A 25,665-nucleotide genomic window follows, 5' to 3' on the forward strand; every position below is an offset into this window, starting at 1 on the left:
ATTTTCTCTTATAACATGTCACAAGAATAAAGAGCACATAATATAGAGCGTCTGTGTAAATCTTTTTTTCGTGCTGCATTAAATAATTAAGAATACAGGAAAAACATATTTCATATTAATTTTGTCGTACAAATTTTACCAAAATAAGCAAAAAAAAAAAAAGGATTTTCATAATAAAATAGCAAAATTTATTTAGATCACCTATTATAATATTAATTTTTGCTTTTTTTTCTTACAAAATTCTTTTAAAATCGCAAAGCAACGTGCGCTCTGCGTTGAATGCGAACCTACGCGAATATAATTGTAATGTACTGAATAAAACAGAACGGTACCGTAGAAAAAGAATGAAAACTTTTTAGTAAATATTTTATATAAGTGCCTAAATAAGGTATATATATATATATACATTATATACATAATTCTTATTATGTATATATTTCTACAAACAATATAGTCATACATATATACACATATATATTGACATAAAATATAAAGTGTTGAATGTTTTAAGCACGTTCCTATATAATCACTTCCATATAGATTTTTATAATAATTACATTTACACCTATGTATAAACACAATACACTTATATAATTTTTATAATGTTTAAATATAAAAGTTTAAGATTTCGATACATGTTTATATTAGGGTGGTTCACTATACAATTTATAGAGGAACAATAAAATTAATTTATATTGTATTGTTTTAGCAATGCTTTTATTGTTATGTGAAATAAAATTGTGTTATTAGTTTGCGCATAAGATTTGAAGTTTTTGAAATTTCCAATATAATAATGATTTTGTTAGCTAACCATCTAAAACAAACAAATAATTTATTCAATGTGTCGCCATCAGCCTATAATACAGCGCCTACAGCATAGATGCATTAAAAATATTTTGGCTTTATTGAAATTAATAAAAAAAAATTAATTACGCTACTTAATTGCCCTCTTAAAAGAACTATTTACAGTCTGCACGTCCTTAACAAAGAAAAAATTGACCTTAAAATTTGATTATATTTTCATTATTACAAATATAGATACAACGGAAAATTTTATGTGACCCACCCCAATCTGTGTACATACATGCACAATATAATTTCTTACATAATATTTTATTTTCTCTTAAACGAAAAGATATTTGTTATACAGAATTCGTTTCTATGGGTGTGAGTAATAAAATTTTAAATTTCTAGGCACGTATTTTTTAGCAACAGCAAAATAGAAGATTTCAACTTAAAAAAAATGAAAATATAATATATATATATATACATATATTTTATAAATATATTTATAAAATTAAATGTTTTACCTACAAAAAAGGACTCTTATATGTATACGTATAACTAATGTTTGTATTATATGTTAATGTAAAACTGAAGGATATCCAAAAATGAAAAAAAAAATCTTTTTTGGCACCCACATAACATCCATAGATTCTCGTATAGGTACATTTATATGTATGTATAAAATCATCAGTTGAATACTAAATAGGCTAAAAGAAAAACGAATTCTTTAAGGTTTTTGGGAAAAAAAAAACAAGGGAAAAAGGAACACGCAGAATTAACGTTTTTTTTCTTCTCTTTTCTTTTATTTCTCTCAATATTTTATCCTGTTACTTTTCTTGATGTTTGCATCTTTAAGCACAGCATAAATTTAATTTTTACTGTTTACAATAAGGGAAAAAAACGTCCGAATTTTACATTCAAAATATGCTCGCTCACACAATGAGAACCAATATAACTCCAAAACAATGACCTTTCGAGACTCGCTTTCTATTCTTGTTTTATAAAAATCAAATCTTTCGGATGTGAATGATTTCAATATAAAAGAAATTTAAAATTTATTTAAAACTTGAATGTAAATCTAAAATTTAGTTTAAATTAAATCCATTAAATAAAATAATTAAAGAAAAAAAAAAATAATCAATATTTATTTGTGCACCCACTAAATCGAGTAATTCGATTGACAATTTAATTTTGTCTTCGTTTACATTTGTTTATTGGCTATGGGGGGACGTTTAATTTTATTTATTGGATGTTTTTTTTTTAATGAAACTCTCAATTCTCTTTAATATGCAAACGCTTTTCCAGCGGAAATTTATAGAAAACATGGAATTTTTAACAAGTAAACCTATTTTGTGTTTTTGTCAATCTTCAGTCGGTTTTTTTATTTTCTTGAACTTACATAATTGCTTAGAATTCACATGTGTATACATTACATATTGAATATGTACATGAAAAATTTTATTGTTTTAATACCTTTAGCACAAAGTATTAATCATTTATTAAAAATTGAACATTTTCTTATAGCAAGAGACTAATTTGCTAGAAGATGTGATTTCTCTTAATAATTAGTTGGGACAGATTTAATATTGTATTATTAAATGTCAAATGTGTATTAGTCATCAATTATATTAATATTCAAAAAATCCAAAACTAATCGCAGTTATATAATATTCATATACGTACATTCATTATTACATTATTATAAAAATTTCTAAAGATGTCAAATCATTATGAATACATATGTAAATACTCACCGGATCAGGTGGAATTTTTTCTAAAACTTTTGGCTCACAAGGTGGTGGAGGTGTTATAGTTGTTTTAGAATTTTTATCCTTCCCCGAACTATTACTTAAAATTGAATCACTTGAATTCATTAAATCACTTAAACCAACAATATTTTCTATTGATGAATTCAAATTTATTGCTGCAATTGTTGTTGATATTGTTGATGTTGAAAATTTTCCTGTTATATTGGCACTATTATTAACTTCTCTTCTACGATGATAATGATAACTTTTAATTTCACTTATATCATCATTTTCATTTTTATCATCATTATCACTAGTATTAGCGCTAGTATGACTACCATCACCAGTATCATCATCATCTCCATCATCATCTTCATCATCATTATTAATTACATCACCATCACCGCTATCATTACTATCATTTACAATATCATTTAGATTTTCATTTAATTGTGAATTTTCCCATCTTGTATTTACGTTATTATAAATTTCATTAGTTTTTGTTGCTTGATGATGTTGTTGATTTTGATGATGATGATGATTATTATTATTATTATTGTTATTATGAACATATTGCTGACGTTGTTGCTGCTGTAATTGCTGTTGTGGCTGTTGCAATTGTTGCTGTTGATTTGATTCTGGCACTTCGGCATTTACAATTTTCGGTGGTGGAATTGTTGAACCGGCTACACATGGTGTTGTCGTTGTTGAAATTATTGTTAAGAATATTATTAAGAAAAATAATGAAGAGCTTATTGATGATAATGGATTACTATTACAGTTATTATAATACATTGAAGAAATTGTTTTTGTTACTGTTTTTATTGCTGTTGTTGATATTGTTGTTGTTACTCTTCTTCTTCTTCTTTTTCTTGTTAATGCCGCTGATAATTTATTGTGCCCCTTAATAGATGATTGGATTTCAGATGATAAGATTGTTGAATTCAATGTTATTAATGATTGACTAAATCTTGTCAATTTAAATATAATATTATTTACTGCCATGATAATAACTGCTAAACAGAATAAAATTTTTTTCCAATAATTTTTGAAAATATTCCAATTATTGTTCCAACATTTTAAACAAAATTTCTTATCATAAATTTTATTATAATTATTAATTCTGTAAACAATATAATTATATAATATATTAATGATAAATATAGAATGATAGACAAAAATTTTTAAACTTTTATAGCAATATTAATTCATTTAAATATTATATACTCACCTATTATTTATATTACTAACTTTGATGTATGATTTATTAACATTGGGACTACAACTAATGTTATCAATGTCATTTTTACAATTTAATGTGGCACAAAATTTATTATTATAATAATATTTTTCACCGATAGTCCAATTTTGTAAAATATTTCGATTATTTTTTACATCATTTTTCATATTTTTATCTTGATTATTTTGTAGAACATCTAAAAAATCGCTACAATTACTACAACTACAATTACTATTTTTATGATTTTTTAAAATATTATTGTAGTTATTAAATAACATTTTAATATTTTTACAATTTGGTAAATTATTATTATTATTTTGAATGGAATTTGTGTCGCCTATTGTTATGCAATCGGATTGAATTGAATTTTTTCGTTCTGATGAAAATAAATTTTTATTGGAAGATTGATGATATTGTAATATCCGTTTCTTTTCTATTATTTCTTTTGTATTTGTTGTTTCTTTTGAAAATGTTGAATATTTTGTAGAATTTGAATAAGATGATATTGTAGTGAATAAGTTTTTATTATTAGACTCTAAGTTTTTAGGACAAAAGTTGAAAGAATTATAGAGAAAACGATAGCGATGAAATGAAATTTCTTTATTATTCTTCTCATCCATATTATCTTATGATATTGTCCTTTTGAGTTTCTCAGAAAATAATATAAAATTATGATTTTAATATGATATACATGTTATTATTATTACTATATTGTAGTAATAAAATATTTTATTATTGTTTATATTTCTATTTCTACTACATACAACTATTTTTTTTTACTACAAAATACAGCTACCACAGCAATTCAACTCAAAAACATTGAATTTGATATTGTTGACTTTAGTGTTAACACTTTGTTGTTATTGTTGTTTTTTTTTCTCTCTCTCTCTCTCTCTCTTATTAAAAATGTTTTTGTCCTGTTAATTTTGTTTTACACAAAAAAAAAAAATAGATCACTTTTTAAAGTTACGGCAGACATCTGGAAGAAAAAGAAGAAGAAAATGTTAATTTTATTAAAATTATAAATTTACAAATAGAAAATAGTATTGCAATGAAATATGAAAATAATGATACCGAGAGATTCAAAATTATTTATATATGTATGTATAAATTTTCACAAAATAAACTCAACACACTAATTGTAGGACTAATTCAATTCCAACACGCATCTAAATTTTCAATTTCCGAAATTGAAATGACTATGAAGAAGTAGAAGCCTGTGAGTTATTTTTATCAAACAGATTCTTAATAAACCCACTTGTAACATTAAAATAAATTAAATAACACCGCAAGAAATTTAAAAAATTTAATATTTTCCAGAATACATTCTGGTATTCTCATAATACAATGATAATGCGGCATTATAAAATTTTTAGAAAATCATTTTAAAATAATATTGATTTTATAGAAAAAATATTCTTTTTGAAAATAACAAAGGATGCTTGACAAAAGAATGTAAACCACTAAAATAATTAAAATTTTATAGATTATAAATATATAATACGCATAATGAAAAAAAATTTTATATAAATTCAGAAATTACGAGTATAAATAATAAACAATGACTTAAAAAAAAATTCAATAATTAAATTTAAAAATTTAAAATATTTTTAAAATGATAATAAAAATATGAATAGAAATACGTACAATATGAATTTTTTTTTTTTAATAATAGTTACATACAAGATGAATTTAATATTTATATATACCAATGCAATACATATTTAATAAATATATTTATGTATACACGAAATATGAATATAAAATAAATATTAAAATTAAATAAATTGCTTTCTCATTCTGGCATTATCAAGGAAATATAATATTGATGGCACAATATACAGAAACATTATTAAATCATTATTGATCTTTTATTTATTTTAAATAATAAAAAGCCATTTTGAAACTTAAAGAAAATATCGAGATGTAACACAATCTGCCTGAATGCTTTATTTGAATTAATGTGTTTTTATCATATTCTTTATTAGTATACATTCAATTTTACATACCATACCATAATTATTATTTTTCATTGTATATCTACTATCAAAATATGTAATTTTTTATTGTGTTCTTAAACATAAATAACTTTAAAAATATATTTGATTTACGCGTATACAATATGAATATTAAAATACGATTTTATAAAAATTTTTAATTAATGCATCAGAAGTTTTCAATAAAATTACATCTGCAAAAAATTTACATCTAATTTAAAAAGTTATTATGAAAAAATAAGAGATCAGTAAATTAGTTCTGAAACTTGAAATATAATATCATTGATTCTAGAAGAAAAAAATAAGTATTTCTGAACCACTGGAGAATTTTTATAAATTAAAGTGATTCCAAAATTAAAAATTTAATGTATTTTCTTAAAATAAAATAATTTATTTGTGTAAAAAAAGGCAATTTTTAATATTATTTAAATTGGAAATTTAAGAAATCTCATTTATATTATTTTAAATTAATTTTCATATAAAATTACATATTGGATCCATGGACATATTGATCAACAATATTATTAATTAAATATAGCATATTCCAATTAAAGTCATTTATTTTTGCATTTGCACGAAAATTCTTATGTTTAAATAAATACTTTAATTCATTTCCAGATTTTTTTTCATTATTTTATTAAATGAAATTTTTTATCGTTTAAAATAAAATTCGTGTTTTTTTTTTTTTGTTTCAAAACAAGTCAAAAATTTTATATAAGCATATAAACATTCTATTTAGCTTAATTTAAAAAAAAAAAACAATATTGTTTAGAAAACAAAGAAAAATTATAAAACTCATCATTTATGTATATACATATGTGCGAACATATATAAAATATTATCAAATATTTGAGCAAAAAGTACACACAAAACCTGCAACACACTTTACGAACAAATTAAATAAAAAAAATTATATTAGAAAATTTTTTAATTTTTTCATTCCTTTCTTGTGTTCTGGTTCTATAAATACTTTTAAACTACTCGTACAGGTACAAACACACATAAATATGTGTAATAAGCAACTAGGACCTAATATATTGGCTGAGGCGGTTGTGTAAAAAAAAAAAAATATACATAAAAACAAAAATTATATAAAATGACGTCAAAAAGGTAATAAAAGAAAAATTTGGCTTTGGTTTTTTTTTTGTTATCCTCAACAGCAACGTTCACTTGCAAAACAATTTCAAACAATTTTCAAATGAATAAAAAATATGTACTTTTTAAAGACAATCGTGTATTTATAATTTTATATAAAAATATTAAAAAAGAAAAAAAATTATGAATGAAAAATATAAACAATAACGATATTGACGCGATTCTGAGACTGTGTATAAAACGAGTACCAAACCAATAATATATAAGGTTCTCGTATAATAAAAGAATGCATACTATGCAAAGCATTAAAAAATGGCCCTATTAGTGGGAGTTAAGATTTTGTTTCATTAAAGAAATTTAAGAAGAAATTTCATAATAATAAATTTTTTTATGAATGATTTTGATTTCATTATTAATATAACAGTTTTAATATAACATTGCATTAATAATATTGAACAAACAATATTTGCTTTGAAATTTAATAAGCAATTAATGTAATTTTTTATTAAAATTTACTGAAATTAAATTAATATCATAATTGAATTATTGGATTAAAATTTTTTTTAATTGTTATTAATTTTGTATAGAAGTTTTCCTGAAAATAAGTGTATACATATGTTTATTATTAATTAAAGTATTAAAATAATATTATTAATTATGCTATTTCGAATAGCACTACAAAAATTATTTATGTTAAACTACATATTTAAATTCATTACAGCATATTGTATTACACAGAAACGCTACTTATTACAAACAATGTTATAACATTTCCAGATTTTCACATTAACATTACTTTTAGATACTGATAAATGTAAAATATTAATAAACAATAAGATTGAAATTTGAAATATTTTAAATATTTGCTTTTAGCTACTGTTTAAATAATCAATTATTTTTCACACCTTCTAACTAAAAAGACTTGTTTGTTCTATTTTTCATACGCTTTTTGTAATTAATTCTCATTGTTTTTAGCATCTTCAATTTATGAGTTTCCATATATGTAGTTGGAAGGAATCTTTTAAAAAGAGTTTCAATTAGTGTTTCTCTTATTGTTAGCCTGTGTATAAATACATATTATCAAATGTCTATTACAAATAGTAGAAAATATAGTAGTTAACCATATTTTGAAACGATTCAGACTATAGCAAACTTAGAACACAATTCTTGAAATAGTATACTATTAGAAATAATTAATTAACTAATCAAATCATGGGCAATATAATTATTTATTTATGTAAATAAATTTCTTTTAACTTTAGAGAATTGCTACATTGTCATACTGCCATATTTATAAAACCTTGTAATATACTTTATAATGACAATATTTAATTTTGTTAAAGGTATACATCTAATTTCTTATTTTTTTAACTAAGAAATAAAAGATGTTTTCTAGTATAGTAAAAACCCTGCTCTAAACGAATTATTTCTTATTAACATTATTCTGAAATAAAAAGATTAACAGCTAAAGTTTATGAGTTAACAAAATGAAATAACAGAACTAACCATTGGTTACTTATATTATATATTAAATTTTATTGGAAAAATTCCACATCATTTTCCTTAAACGTTGTAAAAAATGAGTCTTAAAAGTTATAGGAAACGAAATCGACTTTGATATTTTAAATTTTTGTATTTGTAAATAGAACTACTGCCTACATATAAATGAAACTACATATGTACATATTTATACAAAATGAAAAAGTGGCTATTTCTTTTTTAAAAACTAAAGATAAAGAAAACAAAATGAACTTAACATTGGAATTTTTTGACAATATTTATGTTTCGTTATCATCACATAAAAGTAGACAGAAGAATGGAGCTTTTGACCTAAATATTTATATAAATTCATAATATACTCGCATAGTTTAATCAACTTAATTAAAATAAAATTATTAGTGGCTTATTTCTTCTCTCAGCAAGACGTATTTTTATTTTCAAATAATGAGTTTATTATCAGAGAAATCTTTTATTCTAGAAAATTGGAATATTGCACTTCCAGTCACAATAATTTTATTGGTTACAGTATATTTAATATCTAAAAGAAAAAAAACTGATTTAGATGGAGCAGAATATATTGGAGCTGGTAATTTTTTACTAAAAATATTTTTATATCCTTGCTTTTCCTTTTTTAATTTAACAGATAACAGTATTAAAACCGATGAAAATTGTTATGAGGATACTGAATTTACACCATCTCTTGACGACAAAGATCATGTATTATTTCCAGGTGCAAAAGTTGTTTTAGATGGTGGTGCAACCAAATTTTATGAGATTGTAAATGATCGTAGAAGTGTAAGAAAATTTAGTAAAAAACCAGTGCCATTTGAAATTATTAAACAATGTATTCAAGCAGCAGGAACTGCTCCTAGTGGAGCTCATACAGAGCCTTGGACTTTTTGCGTATGTTTTCATACTATAACAATTTCACTTCGGTATATATGTATATATATTTAAATATATAACTTCAAAATTTTTGTTTAGGTTATTGCTGATGAAACAATTAAAAATGAAATAAGAGATATTATCGAAACAGAAGAATATTTGAATTATAGTCAAAGAATGCATCGGCAGTGGACAACAGATCTAAAACCACTGAAAACTAATCATGTTAAAGAATATCTAAGTGATGCCCCATATCTTATTCTTATTTTTAAACAAATATATGGAATAAGAAATGACGGTAAGAAAAAGCAACATTATTACAATGAAATATCCGTGTCCATAGCCACTGGAATACTGCTTTGTGCCTTACAAGCAGCTGGATTAAATTCTTTGGTAACAACTCCATTAAATTGTGGCCCAGCTTTAAGAACTTTATTAAACAGACCAAATAATGAAAAGTTATTAGTTCTCCTTCCGGTTGGATATGCAGCAGAAGACTGTAAGGTACCCGACTTAAGAAGAAAAGATGTTGATGAAATTCTTTTTACATATTAAATGTGAAGCAATACCTATTACAAATTTTTATAGTACATCAATATTTTCTTTATTAATTTTGCAGATATCCAAACTTTCTTTAATAAAATTTTCAAAAGATTTAGAACCACAGACAACAACTTTTACTTTATTAGTGTTGATACTATCTATACATTCAGAAATATCTTCAGTGGTTAACCTACGGTTAAGTATTTTTTCACCATATTTAAGTTTTTGTTTTAAATGAATACAGCATTCCTTTTTATTACAACTCTCATTTTTAATTTCATCTTGCGTCTTGCAATCATATCCACAATTTTCCTTTGCCAAATATGATGTACCAATAAAATTCCAGTATTGTTTGTAATTAAAAAAATTTTCTCTAAAATAGAAGTTCTCCAAATCGGTAAAACACCCAAAAAAAATTATTCTCGTCATATCGTCTTCATTGTTTAAAATTTGTTCTATAATAGGTATAACTGAAGCAACAGCAACTCCGTTGGTGAATAATAGCAAATATTCATATTTATTTATTTCGTGGTGAAATTTGCCAATGGGTCCTTTAAATAAAACTAAATCTCCTAGTCTAAGTTGCTTAATGTATTTTGACATTGCACCGTTTGGTCTTAAATTTATTAAAATTTCAAATTGCAAATTTTTTTCATCCACCCAAAATGGGGTATATGGACGACTATACAAACTAGTTTGCATCATAATGTGATGCCCTGGTGGAATATAAAGCACCAAATCATTGCTTTGATTATCACTGATAACTTGCGTGTTCAGTTTAAATCTCATTTTTAAAATATCAGGTTCCACAACATATTCCACAGATATTAATTCATATAAATTTTTAGTATGTAAACAATTAATATTGTTTTCTAATTTTCTAACTACATCTTTCGATGTTTTGTTTATATCTAAAATACAATTAGCACAACCGTTCCCACAGCAGTCTGATTCCTCCACATTCATTCTATGTATTTTGTTAAATTTGTTGAATATTATATATTCATAAATGTACTTATAATGAATTTAAATTGCATGTATTTATATTAAACTCTTAATATTTTTATTGGTTTTTTTATCCATTAGCATATAGGAATTATAACTCATTTTAAACTATCAGAATGAAATGTTTATTTACAAAACATAACAATTCTTATTCCCCGACACATCTGTTTTCAGTCAACAGTCACATGTCAATTAATTCGTTTTCGAGAATCGTTTGGGCAATTATTTTTAATGTTCTGCTTTCCAAGATGTGAATGCTTTCCACTTGAGTTCTAGTCGAGTGACAACATAATATGTCAATTTTAGTTTAGGTGTGGTTGACGTATATTATTAAGGGCGTTGTTAATTGTTATTTCTTGTTTATTTAATGCTAGAAATATAAAAAAAAATTTAATTTTGAGTGAAAGAAAATTTTTTATATTATTAGAATTCTTGTAATGAATACAAAAAAATTGTGTTAACGCACAAAATAAAAACTCTAAATGTCTACCGTAGCCGAAAGAACAGCTTACTTAAACAATCCGTATTACAACATTAAAGACAAATTATTGGGTGATTATAGCCCATTTTATGCGACAATAGGTGTCTGTACTTTTTTAATTGTATCAATACTACTATTAAATTTCATTATTGGTTGTTGCACCAAATATAAAGGATATTGGCAAGACAGGCATACTGGTAATCGTTGGATTATTAGCATTTACACCTCAACACCACACAAACAACCGCCATTAGATTTAACAGAATTGGATTATCAGGAAAAAAATCCTCCAAGCAATTACTATCAACAAGATATTGAAGCATCCAGAGTACCAACAAGTTACTCTTATTACGAAGCTCAACGTTCGCAGCAATTTCAACAACAGCTTCAGCAGCAACCACAGGAATACGTAGAACTTCAAACTCGTGAGAGCGATATTTAAACTACAAAAAAATATCCTATAAAGCTAAAAATGGCGTGGCTAGTATTATATCCAGCTGTTGCTGCTTTGGCTATGGTAGTTTTAGTTGTAATTATTGTCATTCTTCGGTTTGGTCCCAGACTATGTGGGCTAAGGCATCACGCTCTTCCAGAAAGGACTCACTGGGATGATCACATATAAACTTAACCGATTTACTAATCTCTAATAACAATCGAATGTAAGTTGTAAATATGTCGTTTTTCAAATTTTATAATAGCCTTCACAATTAAAGAAGAAAACGGATTTTTAAATGGTTCATAATTTGAATGAATATCTACAAATTTACGAGAGGTTAATTACATTTTAATGAAGTTTTTGCTTCCCAATCTGGATCTGTCATTTTTTCAAGCGAATTCAGTGTAAAACGACTTTTACAACTTTATATTTAATTTACAAATTTAAAATTGTATTCTATAAGTAAGATATAAAGTAAAATATATTTCCGTCCATTTTATAGAAATATTTTTGATTTTTATCTAGTATATTTTGACAAAGTAATAAGTAAATATATATTACAAAATGAACAATTGTATTTCAAATTTTATATGTATACTTTTTTAAATAAAGTTTTTTTATAGAATTTAAAATTTTCTAAATGTTTGCACTACAAGATCTCAACGCGTAATAATTAAACAAAATGTAGGTATATTTTTATTTAAATCCTTTCAACAGTAATAGCATTTCTATCAGAATGTGTAAACGCATTAATAAATCATTATCTAACCGTATGAGTTTTAAAGTTTTGTTGCTTAAATAGATTCGTAATGATTTGTTGACCAGCGTGAGAATCTTAATAGCGATACTCCAAAAAGAACTGTTGTTTAACAAATTAAAGTTCAATATATATTTTTATTAAAATTCTCTATCAATTTGTCCTTCATGTATTTTAACTCGGACATGAACAAAGAAAATCAAGCAGAACGAATTTATTAGGAATATATAATTACATAGTCCTCTCCTTACTATGCATCACTTTAGCATCACTTCCACTTTGCGAAAATACAAAATGACGAGAAGTTCAGCACTTTTCATAGACCACTACTTAAACAATTCGTCTGCAGCAATTTCATCGTACTCTTTGCAGTCCATACCTTCCATTTTTATTCCTCTTTAACCATAAATTTTCACATTTTGTTGCTTTCTGTAAATGGTTTCACACTGGTTCAATTTCATCAAGTTAACAAAACCTAATAAAAAAAAAACACAAGAAATTTAAACTTTTTCTTTTTTATTTTCATTTCTTCCAAAAAATTTTCTTTTTACCATGATTATTTAAATTGTATTTTTCCTTCTATTTTCTTTTTAGCCTTGATCGTATATGAGAATTATCCTTAATACTGTCAGCAAGAAAATGTTAAAAACAAAAGTTTTTTTTTGCCTTGCTTCGAAAAAATGGATAAAAGAATATTAAAAATTAAGAAAATTATAGTCAAAAAAAAAAGGATTTAAAACAAATAAATGTTAAAATTATTCACACAAACGCCACAATTTTTTTCTTTATCTTTCTCATCAAAGAAATTCTTTTATCTTTTTAAATGCTCCGAATATGGAGAAGTAAGAGGAAAACAGAGTAACATAAAATGGTGTTAAAATATATACATACATATGTACATATGTACATAGGCTATAATTTCTTAGGTTAGGAAATTTATAATTGCTTATTCAACATTTTTTAAATTGTAATTATAATTTAATATTTTCTAATTCATTTGGATTTGAAAATTAAAAATTTTCTAAGTTCCTACTTTGTTGATTTTCCTTTTCTAGAAATAATTGCTATACTTTGCTAATAAGTATACAAAGTTAGTACTTTATCTTTGATATTTAAAAGTAGTTTTTCTCATTAAATTAAGAAATTAAACTGGAATGGCATATATGTACATACCAATAATATGAATACTAATTACTTAATGCCACTCCATTAAATGCATAATAATTATGTATACATACTTGTAAACATTACACCGACTTTGAAATTAAAAAAGAAAATAAATTTCATAACAATGTTAAAATAACTTTATTTTTATTACTTCTTATTCAAACTCAAATAATTGAGCTGGAACACTGATAAATTAACCTTCCTCTTATCTAAAATCTGGAAAATTATGATTATTATTTTTAAAATATGTTATTTTCTATTCATACGTACGTACTGCCCTTCCAATTCTTATTATAATATTATAGAATAATAATCAACTTAGGTATAACAGTTAAGTGTTATCAAATCATAATGCGGTCTAACACATCAGGTAATAGAAAAACTACTAAACAAAAAGGGTTATTTACGCCATCCTGTGAAATTACTAGAGTCGTTCTGTTATGTAAACATTACGCTAAGCCCTAATTATACATAAGCAGAGATAGAACTTATGTATGTATTCTGAAAAAAAGAAGAAAAAAGTAATAAAAAAAAACTTTCTGAAATTCTTTGGCAGTAAAATATAAAAAATTTTCTTTTCATATTAATAACAAAAAAAAACGCAACACCAAAAAAAAAAGATTTTATTTTACCAAGATTTCCTTTTTACACTTTCGTATCTTCTGTATCAAAAAATAAGAAATACACCTGATAATTTTCTATTGTTTTCCTCTCTTTTTTTTACTTAATTTTATCTTGTAGCTAAAAATGGTGTTTTACTCCTATGAGAAATGAAATTATTTCCGTGAGTGTTTTATGTAATCGTCTGCTATTCAAAATGTACATATACATATACAAACATAGGTACAATACAATGGAACAAGTGTGAAAAGATTTTTATTTTTGGTTGATGCATTCTTCTTTCTCTTTCTTTTTAATTTTATATTTTGGTTTTATTATTATTTCCGTACAGGCAGTGAAATCTTTTGGAAATTTTTAGACTGTAATTATGTACATATATATGTATACAAGTTTGATTGGAATAATCAAAAAAATGGCTTTTATGAGGAGACAAAGCTTTTCTTAATCATACGCACATATGTATAATATGTAAAAATATACATAGGTACGTACATACATAAATAATTGTAAAAACACATGTATTTAAACGAATTATGGGAGTTAGAATTTTTAACGTTTACTTTTAACCGCACATGTCATAAATAAAACCAACACATTGTAATACACGAACCTTTACTGTCTATGAATTCAATGTAGAATACAAATTTTATTGTTATAATTATTAATAAACCAAAAAAAAATTTTATATTGTTAAATTTTCTAATGAATAACAATATATATGATATTATGTCGGTTAATATATTATTCATTTCTTATATGTATGTATATCAAGCGAAATCAAATAAGTACAGTGGAATCTCTTTATAAAGAACATTGAAAATTTTATAAGTTTTGTATGTATAATGTTATTTACGATTCTACTGTATAGAAAATTGAAGTTTTATGTATAATTAAATTAGAATGTCAAAATATTTAAGAGTAATTTTCATTTGTTTATAGAATAAAACTGTGAAATAATGACAAGAGGTAAAGGTAATAATTAATTATACAATATTTAATTTACACCAAATATATATAGGTACATATGTACATATCTAATTTTGTTTTACTTAAAACACTTATTTTGCATTGTATGTTATAATATTATAGAAATAATTAGTATTGTTTGTATATATACAAATAATTATTAGGTAATTCAAATTTTAATTCATCAATTCAAAAAAATTCATGTAATTAAATAATAATATGTAGGTGTTAATACTACATACATATAGGCAATATACGAGTACAATTGTATATAATTTTATTATGTATATTATTATTGAAACATTTAAAATGAAATATGTATATATACTTTATTATTATCCATAATTAATATTCTTTTAATTCAATTAAACACTTAATAATTATTGATTTTGCACTTTACATATTTATATGTACATATATATGTGTATTCGAATTTATATACGTAATTTAAAAAGACAACAATTAATTTTTACATATACCTATAATGTATAATTATTAAGGAAATATGTATATATATTCATAGAGATATTTATATATACATGTATGAGTTATATGAATGTATATATGTATAAACAATATTATAAATTATTGATCAACAATAATAAAAAATCAAAATTATAAATATAAACAATAATTGTTGTAAAAGCAATTAAACAATATTTTATGAAGCTGTTCTCTCCTACATATACTTAATATATTCTGTTGAACCATGTATGTATGTATACACTAAATGTTAAATAATTCAATTAAATTTAATTTAATTAATTATAATTTGAAATGGCTTATTTATTATACAAATTTTTATTTTGTATAACAATGTTTACCATATATTAAAATTTATTATTTGAAAATTTAGCACACACACTTAGTATTTTTATACCAAAATCTTCAAGTTTTACGACAATTGTAAGCAAAATTATAATGATTTTACAATAGATATGTAGATGTATAGATATTTAGAATTATTTATTCAAATTAGGAAAATATTCTAAAAATCCCTGTAGCTCGGAAACGATTCCGATTAAACATCATGTTCCGAACAAAAATTTTACTCGTTTTCGGCCCTCTAACGGATGATATACGGCTCCTAACTTGTTGGTTAATCACCCTATATACAATCTAAATTGCTGAATAAATTAATTTTACGTTAGATTTGTATTTTGGTAAACGCCCAAAAGCTGAATTGTGTATAGTAAACATAACAAAATTTCGATTATCATGGTATAATATACATACATATGTATGTATTTTAAAATTTTATATTAAAATTTTTTCTACTTTCAAATTGGATGATATGATATATGAGAAGCTCAGAAGCAGAGTGGCATATGCCATATTAACATTATTTTGCAAAAAATACAATTGAAAAAAAAACGTAATTTTAAAGAGCCAGCAAAATCAGTATTACAGCTATATTGACTTAAAACTATATACATATTGTTATTCTCAGTTTTTTTTTTGTTCTTCATCTTGTTTATTGCTATTTTACTTTAGCTTTAACACCCGGTTTTTTTGTGTTTTACATCACTCTGCTTATGAGCTCCTCATATAATCATAATAGTCATGAATTTGCTGTCATGAATCGAATGTTAAATAAATGTGTGGTGTGGTGCAAGTTAAGGTAATATCGTATGGTGCAAGTTAGTATTACTGCGATTTTATTATTGTATAGGCTCGTTTGACAAGAAATAAATTTTCTTATTCATGTTTTTTTCTTTTACTAATAATTTTACATTCTTTTCAAAATTTACATTGTTACGCAATAATCATACACGTGTAATACATGAATAATTACGTAGATTTTTCCATAAAGTTTTATATTAGTGTTTATTTAATTTCAATTTTATTTAAAACTAAAAACAAAAAAAAAATTTTACACAGTTTGCAAGAATCTAAAAAAAAGTAAAAAAAAAAAATTATAAAAGTAATTTTTATAATTTTTTCTTTAAATAAAGTACTCGCAGCTTTTCACAAGAAAACAATTTATGTAAGTAACTATGTTTGTAAATTTTTTTTTTTTTTACACGTCAATAAAGTAAATATTTTCAAAATGAATTTTTAAATAGAAAAACAAAACAAAAAAAAAATTTATTAAAAAAATATTTTTGTTTTCATTTTAAACTTTTAATTTTACAGAAAAAAAAATACGTAAACATTATTGAAGTGAAAAGTAACTTTTATAGTTATCGTACTTTAATACTCTAGAAGAAAAACAATTAAAAAATTTTCATTTACTAAAAAAATCTAATTAAAAACTTTTTACCTATATTTATACAAGTTGTGCAATTTTATTGTTATTTTTCAACAAAACAAAAATAAAAAAAGGAAAAAAATTAAGATAAAAAAATTTATAAAGAAAATAAAATTAAGTTAATTTCACAGTATGCCATACTACCACCTTACTATATTTCCTATTTTAATTTTATATACGTTTGTAACGCGTATGAATTATCGTTGGGGGGCTACGGGGGGATGTGATCATGTGAAATTATTCCTTCCATCTTGCTCAAGGAAGTTCTCCTCATAGAGCTGCTCACTGGACATCGCGCGGTGAAATATAACTTGCACTAACTGCATAAATAAGGACTCTCTTTTGTGTAAGTTGTGACTGTTCTGCTCTGGCTGTCAATAGGTGCAGATAGTTTGGGCGGGGCCTTCTCAATGTAAGAGAGCTCACGTTTAGCTCCCTGAGAGATATCTTTGGGTTTTTGCTTGAAAACGGGATAGGTGAAGTGGGATATGGAAAGGCTATAATAAGCCAATGACTGGTTGCGATGGCTGGGGAAAATGAATTTCTTTGCCCATCTTTCTCTTCGGCAACAAAAAAAAAAGAAACGCGAAGTATTTTTATATGAAGTATTTTAATTTGTATTTCGATTGGTACGTATAATTCCAAAATGTAACAAAAAAATTATTCTTTTATTAAAAATAACAAGTAAATTTTAATATTTCTAAAGTTTTGTTCCAAAAATTTTAGCGAACACTCTTAAGATACGTGTTTACTGTAAGTTTGTGTATAAGGGAAATTTTTAAATAATATTTTTTTTAATTCCAATTTAAAATCAAGTTTGATCAATACTTTTTGAATTCTCTTAAATAAATTCTATAAAAGCCCCTGAAATTATGCAATTTTATTTTACTTTACATTTCTTTCACAAAGTTTGCAAAATTCTAAATTTAATATCCAAACTATAAACTACATATATAGCGCTTCAACATCTCCAATTTTCCATTAAGATTTCAATACTTTTCCTTGGAATTTTTTCCCCTTTTAAAAAAGCATTTAGTTTTTAGATTAGTGGAAAAAATTTTTATGAAATTATTTTGAATTTATGTCTAATATTCTCTACAAAACTTTCCCATATACATTTGCAGCAAATGTAAAATTTCTATATATCTTATAAAATAAAAATAATTTTTTAATAGACTTAATTATAAAATAAATATATTATGCACTTAGTTATTTTTTATTTTAAAATAGAATTTTCTGTCTAGCTATGTACTCTTTGTTTAAAAAGGATTTCTTATGCAACGATTACACATCAACATATTTAATTCATTTTAATTCGCTGCAATTACATTTTAGAAAGAATTTGAAACACGCGATTGAAAATATACATATGTATGAATGAAAGAAAACATACAACATTCCATGCATATAATATTGTGTGGACGTGATTATTATGAGCAAGAATAAAGCTATGTGTCTAAAAGGGTCAGATATGAAAGGGTTATGATTTCATGTTGATTAAAGTTAAATTGAATGCCATTATAACATATTTATAGAATAAAATTTATATATGTAAAATAAATTCTTTTATATTATATAGAACTTGTAAATAATCAACAAAGAAATATAGTATTGAAGGTTATTACAATATTAAAGATTTATTATATGAATTTATAATACGTAAAGGCTCATACAGTACAGCGAATATATGAGAACTCTCTTTGAGTATTATATATATATATATATATTCTCACTCTGAATCGAAATCTGTCAAGCTTTGTCCGCTTATCTAATTGCTGTCTCTGTGTCTTTTCAGGTCAGACGAAATAAAAGTTTGAAACTTGAAGTAAATGCTTTCTTTTACTGTAGTACTCAAAGAAACAAAGACGAGAACACAGGTATATCGTTGAAAGCGTCTTGGAGAGAATTGTTAAATTCATTCATGTGCTGTAAAATGTACTAAAGAGCCAGCGTCTTGCAAAAATTCCAATACATGGTATGACGGTATTGAAAAATATAACAATTTATGATGAGTGATTTGTTTGAGTATCGACACGTCAATTGTTTTGAACTTATTTTAAATTATGAAATATATATTTCAAAACCACCCCAGGATTTTTTTAGTTTTCTTTACAAGAATTTTAACATTTTTCATTAAAAATGCTATACAATAAAAATTCTATGTACGATATACGAATATCCGCATCTTACTATTTCAGGTTCTTTTGCAAATCCAAAAACAATTTATATTTTATTATTCAAATGTAATTTAAATGCCAATGTATACAGAAAAAATATAATATGATTTCTACAAGTATACAATATTTATTAATTCTTAATTTTTCAAAATGATGTGGTTTGAGTAATTATATAACATAACAAATAAACCTTCATATTGTATGAATAGTTGTATCATATTTAGTTTTCAATTTTTAATTACATTTATGCTAGTATTATGACATAAGTAAACTAAAGAGTATGCACAAGTATGACATGCAAAATTAATTTTTATAAAGAGATATGCCATCTGTCATATTACCATTCTCAATAAACAATTCTATTTCAATACAAATTTTTCCATTCTTTACAAAATAAAATTATAAATAGCATTGCTCATATTTTATGGCATTCATATTTTTAAATTTTAATGAATTCTTTTATAATTTTTTGAAATTGTTATTTTATCATAATAAAAAATTCAAAACATAATTGCAATGCATATATGTAGGTAGAATTTAAACTAAGGGGGAAAAAACATTATATATGTATTTTAAAAACAATGAAATTTTTACGTAACATAATTTATACCAAAATAATTAAAATAGAAAAAAATTGTTTACAGCCCATTGTCACTCAATATGAATTTTAATGGCGAGATATAAGTTTGCTTCTTCTTTTATAATATGTTTGAGCATAAAATCTATTTAAATTAAATTAAATATGTACATGTTAAATTTGAATCACCATCATGATCGTATCATCATTGAGAAAACATCGCAGTTTTTCAGTAATGCAGTATCATTGTCGCATTCAAAAAATTTTACTATTCTAAATTTCGTTTATTTATGTAATATATTTATATACATATTATAATAGAACTGTATACAAATGCCAAAAACACAATAAAAATAAATGCCAAACGCATAATAAAGTGTCAACTTTGTGATACCCGTACGAATAATTGATTTTGAGAGTAATGTGATATTGCCACACTGCTTCATGTTGTTTCATAGATTGATTTTTAGTAAAATATTATTTTTATATTTGTGGTCAATTTTGATCTGGATTTTGAATATTTGCTACGTTTGCACGGCTATAATGAATGTAAAATGACAAAAAATCGATTCAGGTAAAAAATTAATTGAACGAATCACGGAATAATGGTTCATACTTTGATATATTAATGTATACAAATATTTTTATAAACATTTTTGTAATTTATCAAATAACTTAGTTGTCAAAATTAACCATTTCATACATGATTATTTGTTTGACGTGACTATATATACCTAAACATATGATATATAATAATAAATAAAGTACAATAACAGTAATGCAATTTTATTATTATTGTTTTATTTTAATATTAAAAAATATTAAAATATTATTAATAAAATTATTTAATGTCAAAATAATAAAAACCAAAATAAACCGAAATAAAATGACTATAATGAATTTTTTGTTTTTGTTTTTACACGTCATTCACCGGTGACTTATAAAATTGCAATAAAAATATACACCATGATAATGTGAATGATTCATTGATTTAAAGCAAAAAACAAAAAGCTAAAATGACATAACCAACATAAATGTGTACCATTATAAGTGTATATACTAAATTAATCAATGATTTTGATTAGTCATTGGTATACTTTACTTAATAGTAAGTTCTGCATAAAACACACTCTCTTTTCATTTCTTTTTAATTATTAAATAATATATAAAACAGAGGATTTAGGAATTTAATAAAAAAAATCCATGTATCTCGATGCAAAGCTGCACCAATATATATATTTTTAATTTGACATATTTATAATGTTATGAGAGTCACCTTTAGGGATGGTTCATACAAAAAATGACATTATAAATGTGAATTTACACATGAGGTGTTTTGACATATTTTAGATCAAAATTGAATGACAAATTTCGGATACAAATATGTAATAATCTACATTCTACATCATTTCCAAATATGTTCATTAAATAAGGGTCATTTAAATTTTTTAATTAAATTTACCACACAAATACATAATTGTATTTTACTATATTGTTATATATTAATAATCAATATTACATCACCTAAACATAAATTGTGTACACCTCTTATACTAAGTATATGTATATATAAAACATTTTATCATATACACCTTTAGTTTAGTTATTGTCCGTATTTTATTCTCAAATTTATTACATTTTTTTTTTAATTTGTGTTATACATATGTATATATTTTATGTTTCCATTTGCTTCAATACAAAATTCATTAAATTCGTAATAAAAAAAAAAATAAAAATTTCTTGGCGCCAATATAAAAAATATTATTTTGTCTGTATTGCTCTTATAATTGTATAATTGTTAAAACTAATAAATAAATATGAACACTAATAATATATTGCATACTTTTAGGTATTTAAACGTGTATGTATGCATATGACATTGGCTAAATACAAAAATTTTTTCTTCAGAAAAACTCTTATAAAGAAAGAAGGTTCTAAAGAGAATATTCCTTCCATCTTAAATCTTTCTTTTTATAATCTCTAAACTTCAATATAAAAATTTTATTTTTAATTTTATTTTCTTTCTTTAATTTGTTTTTTTTTTCGTTGTTTTTGTTCAAATATAAAAAAAAAACTTTGTAAAAACTTTTTTATTAAGAAAATACCAATTATTAAATAACTTTTATCTCTAAAGAATAGTAAAATTCTTTAGAGAATATTTTTGGTCATTAAAATTTTATAAAAAAGATTAAAAAAGATTTTCATAAGGATCAAATGCAATAACAGAAAAAAAAAATTAAAATTAATTTTTGGCATTTATCCAAATTTTGAGTTTTTTTTTTTCTATCTTTCAATTTTTATAATTACACAAAGATGTGTTGAATTGCCAAATAATGGCATGAAACAAAAAAAAAAAAAGATATTTTAAAATAGACTTTTTAATCCTTTTCTTTTATTCAATTTTGCTTACATTTATGTGGCAAACAAAATCATTGTATATATACATAAACCTACACAGGGTGTACAAAAATTTGAATTGAATTAAGGTATGCAATATTAGTTTCATCTTCAATAATGTCTTCGGCTAATGATATTAAAATGGTGGCTTCGAGCAATTTTCTAGGTTTTCGACTCCTTTGAAAAATTTCCTGATTTTTAAATTAATGTGATCAAGATCAGATCATAGAATTCACTAGTGCTTCTTTCTATCTCATATTGTGACACTGTAATTCCTTCAATTGATGTTCAATGCCTGTGCTATATTTACAGCTGGAAGGAGACTGTTCAACAACATTGAAGAAGACAAGAGTAAACTTTTATTGTGTTATTTTTTTTTTGACGAGTTTCACCTCCTGCTTTATAAGGTTCCGCAACAGAATTATCGATGGGGATTGTTTTAATTATCTGAATGTTGAAATTGTTGGAGTTAGTTTTTCTAAGATGTTGAGATTGACGTCAATGATTGAGTTACAACTATGATTCAACGATAACAGCAAGACTCGTACAGCTTGTACTATTTGTATGCATATTCAAATGTATAGATATTTTGTGCAACCATAATTACAAATTTCTTTAACCTAATTTCTTTTACAGCTTTTTTTTTTTTTTGGCGATTAGAATTAAAAGTTAAAATTTGAAATGAACTAAAAGAAAATTTTCCTATTAGCTATTTTTTGCTTTTTTTTTAAATTAAGGACTCTAATCTGGTAACTTAATAATTGAATTTTAAGTACCAATTTAAATTTTCTTGATTTTTTTTCTTGTTTTTGGTAAAAATAAATCTTTAATTTATTGATTGACTAAATTAAAAAACACAATAAATACCTTCATAGTCAAATAAAATTGTGTTATCATAAAGCATAAATGAAACTACTCAAACTGAATGTATTTTATTTATATTGTTTTTGGAACGAATATCGTCACCATTACTCTACTGTTCATCAAAATGTAAATCAAATCGATAAACGTCTCTAAGGTCACAAGTTATCAATAAAAATCTGAATCAGATACTTATTTTTCAACTAAAAGCCAAGGAATCACACTTAAACAAGGCACAACCGAAACTATACTCCAATTTTTAAATTTATACACGGTTATACTTGTCTATATTGGTACCAATTTGTATAAAAACTAATTTGAGTTCCATGTCTCGTGATAAACTATAATAGAACTTTAATGAAATCTGGCTGTGTCATAGGATTTCGTGAATTTTCATATGATCATTCCTTCAAAGAACCTAGAGTAATTATCATTTTATCATATATGATCGCAAATTCTATATTGACAATTTTCGTATTTAGTGCATTGATGGACCTAAAAAGAACGACTGTAATTTTTTTTCATTGTGCATATAAGAGTATATCGATTTATTGATAGAACTATCTAATTTTACTATAATGCAAAAAAAAACATTAAAATTTTTTTATTACTACTGAAAGAACTTGTAATAAAACTCAGAAATTGAATGTAGGGTGCATTCAATTTTAAGGTTTTATCAAATTATACATGATTTTTAAATGTAAATTTAAGTATGTTTGCATGCTTAAATTTCATGTGGTGTTTGCTTAAATTTCATTTGCTTCATTTCATGGAGACAGATTCTTTTATATGAAATTTTTTTATAATTTAAAGCGTGTTACCAGTTAAAATGAACTCAAAATTTAAAACTTTGTATATGTGTTAATCGTAGCCCCTATATATAAGGTATATGCACATAAACACGCATATTCATACAAACATACATACTAATCCGTGTTGAATTATTTTCAAATTTATTAAAAATCAATTTCAAAGATAAACTTTTTTTATGTACTACGAGTATGTGTACTAAATAACGAAAAAGCAGTAAAAATAAAGAATAAAAAATTTTAATTGCACGGCAGTGCAAAGTTTCTCATAAAATTGTTATTTTCGTCTTGTTTTTTTGGTTGTGTTTTATTGGCACTTAAATAGTAAATTTAAAAAAAAAAGAACAAAATCCAAAAAAAAATTTAATTTATTAGTAAATGGTGTTTAAACAGTCGCATTTTGCAATTGCAATTTGTTTTTTATTAAATTTTTTACGAATTTGGCAAAAGGGGAAACTGTACGTATGACATATTTTAGTAGTTTAAGTTGACATTTAATATTTTAAAGTTAAATAAAATGTGAAAATTTTTCTTAACCAATGAAAATCAGGTAACTACATAATCTATGTAAGTTTTGTTTTAGATTGTAATGACATGTTTATAGCCACCGATATAATTTCAATTGAATAAATTTGCATACGTTCTATAATGCAAGGCATATTATTTGCACAATAAACTACTGCTTACATACGTGTAAAACTATTGCAAATAATGAAAATTGCTCTAATCTCATCAGATTTTTTGTCAGAGAACTAATTTTTTGTGGAAGTTTAGAACAGTTAATAAGAGTTATAATGATTTTCGTAGCAAGATTATTAAATTTTCACGTAGCCCTGTTATAATTTCAGTCTGATTAATATAACTTAATAAAAAAGAACTAAAACGAAGAACTGATTTTAAAATAAAAAAAAAAAATTAATTTCAATAACAATAATTTTGCATTTATGGTGGTGGATTACGTGCCGGGCTCGTTTTTTACTGCAGTTTTAAATATTGGCTTAAATTGTAAAAATGTTCCCCATCTCTTATACTTATATAGTACTCGTACACGTCTATCTAAGAACAAAATGAGAAAATTTAATGAACTTTACTTTGAAAGGCGAAGTCCCACAAGAAACCATCAGGGCCGCAGATTCCCCTTAGGTGATCTTGATATATTAAATATATATTTCTGACATTAATATATAGCAGAGATAAGGAGCTTTAATGTCAGAAGTATATTTTTTATATTTCTTAGAAGTTAGATTGTTAATTTTCATATTAAATTCAAAAATAAAACACGAAAATATTTTTCTATATTTTTTTAAAAATTTCTTTTACATTTTCATACATACATACATGCATATACATGATACACTATATTGCA

At 24.0% G+C, this 25,665-nt stretch overlaps 5 protein-coding genes across 11 annotated transcripts in view; 3 read left to right on the forward strand and 2 right to left on the reverse strand.

Annotated features, from left to right (window-relative positions):
• The window catches only part of LOC129605163 (uncharacterized), an 88,778-nt gene that overhangs the window by 17,575 nt on the left and 45,538 nt on the right, over window positions 1–25,665 (reverse strand). For 6 of the 7 annotated variants that reach the window (XM_055514785.1, XM_055514776.1, XM_055514770.1 and 3 more), the window contains 2 exons: window positions 3,766–4,753; window positions 2,541–3,657 (listed from right to left, as the gene is read on the reverse strand). In XM_055514785.1, coding sequence (XP_055370760.1) covers window positions 2,541–3,657; window positions 3,766–4,394 — 1,746 coding nt within the window. In that variant the 5' untranslated portion in view covers window positions 4,395–4,753. The remainder of the gene's footprint in view (window positions 1–2,540; window positions 3,658–3,765; window positions 4,754–25,665) is intronic. The other variant, XM_055514790.1, reaches the window with a different exon arrangement.
• On the forward strand, window positions 8,811–9,806 carry LOC129605483 (iodotyrosine deiodinase). The gene is made up of 3 exons (XM_055515269.1): window positions 8,811–8,952; window positions 9,010–9,269; window positions 9,351–9,806. The coding sequence occupies exons 1-3, from the start codon at window positions 8,811–8,813 to the stop codon at window positions 9,804–9,806; spliced, it is 858 nt and encodes a 285-aa protein (XP_055371244.1).
• Window positions 9,757–10,884, reverse strand: LOC129605193 (NADH-cytochrome b5 reductase-like). The gene has a single exon (XM_055514798.1). The coding sequence runs from the start codon at window positions 10,758–10,760 to the stop codon at window positions 9,834–9,836; it is 927 nt and encodes a 308-aa protein (XP_055370773.1). The 5' UTR covers window positions 10,761–10,884; the 3' UTR covers window positions 9,757–9,833.
• LOC129605198 (uncharacterized) lies at window positions 11,101–11,722 on the forward strand. The gene has a single exon (XM_055514808.1). It carries the CDS (start codon window positions 11,282–11,284, stop codon window positions 11,720–11,722), a length of 441 nt encoding a protein of 146 aa, XP_055370783.1. The 5' UTR covers window positions 11,101–11,281.
• LOC129605208 (uncharacterized) lies at window positions 11,753–12,336 on the forward strand. Its single transcript, XM_055514820.1, has 2 exons — window positions 11,753–11,939; window positions 11,994–12,336. The coding sequence occupies exon 1, from the start codon at window positions 11,753–11,755 to the stop codon at window positions 11,900–11,902; it is 150 nt and encodes a 49-aa protein (XP_055370795.1). The 3' UTR covers window positions 11,903–11,939; window positions 11,994–12,336.

This window comes from Condylostylus longicornis, unplaced genomic scaffold (genome assembly GCF_029603195.1).
Source record: "Condylostylus longicornis isolate FDR11 unplaced genomic scaffold, ASM2960319v2 ptg000002l, whole genome shotgun sequence".
NCBI lineage: Eukaryota > Metazoa > Arthropoda > Insecta > Diptera > Dolichopodidae > Condylostylus > Condylostylus longicornis.

What these genes read in the sequence shown, in the direction of transcription:
- LOC129605483 (XM_055515269.1), top strand. Translation starts at nt 8,811, where the DNA reads ATGAGTTTATTATCAGAGAAATCTTTTATTCTAGAAAATTGGAATATT. An exon ending in AGCAGAATATATTGGAGCTG is followed by an intron (nt 8,953 to 9,009) that starts GTAATTTTTTAC and finishes TTAATTTAACAG; the next exon opens with ATAACAGTATTAAAACCGAT. An exon ending in CAGAGCCTTGGACTTTTTGC is followed by an intron (nt 9,270 to 9,350) that starts GTATGTTTTCAT and finishes ATTTTTGTTTAG; the next exon opens with GTTATTGCTGATGAAACAAT.
- LOC129605198 (XM_055514808.1), top strand. Translation starts at nt 11,282, where the DNA reads ATGTCTACCGTAGCCGAAAGAACAGCTTACTTAAACAATCCGTATTAC.
- LOC129605193 (XM_055514798.1), bottom strand. Translation starts at nt 10,760, where the DNA reads ATGAATGTGGAGGAATCAGACTGCTGTGGGAACGGTTGTGCTAATTGT.
- LOC129605208 (XM_055514820.1), top strand. Translation starts at nt 11,753, where the DNA reads ATGGCGTGGCTAGTATTATATCCAGCTGTTGCTGCTTTGGCTATGGTA.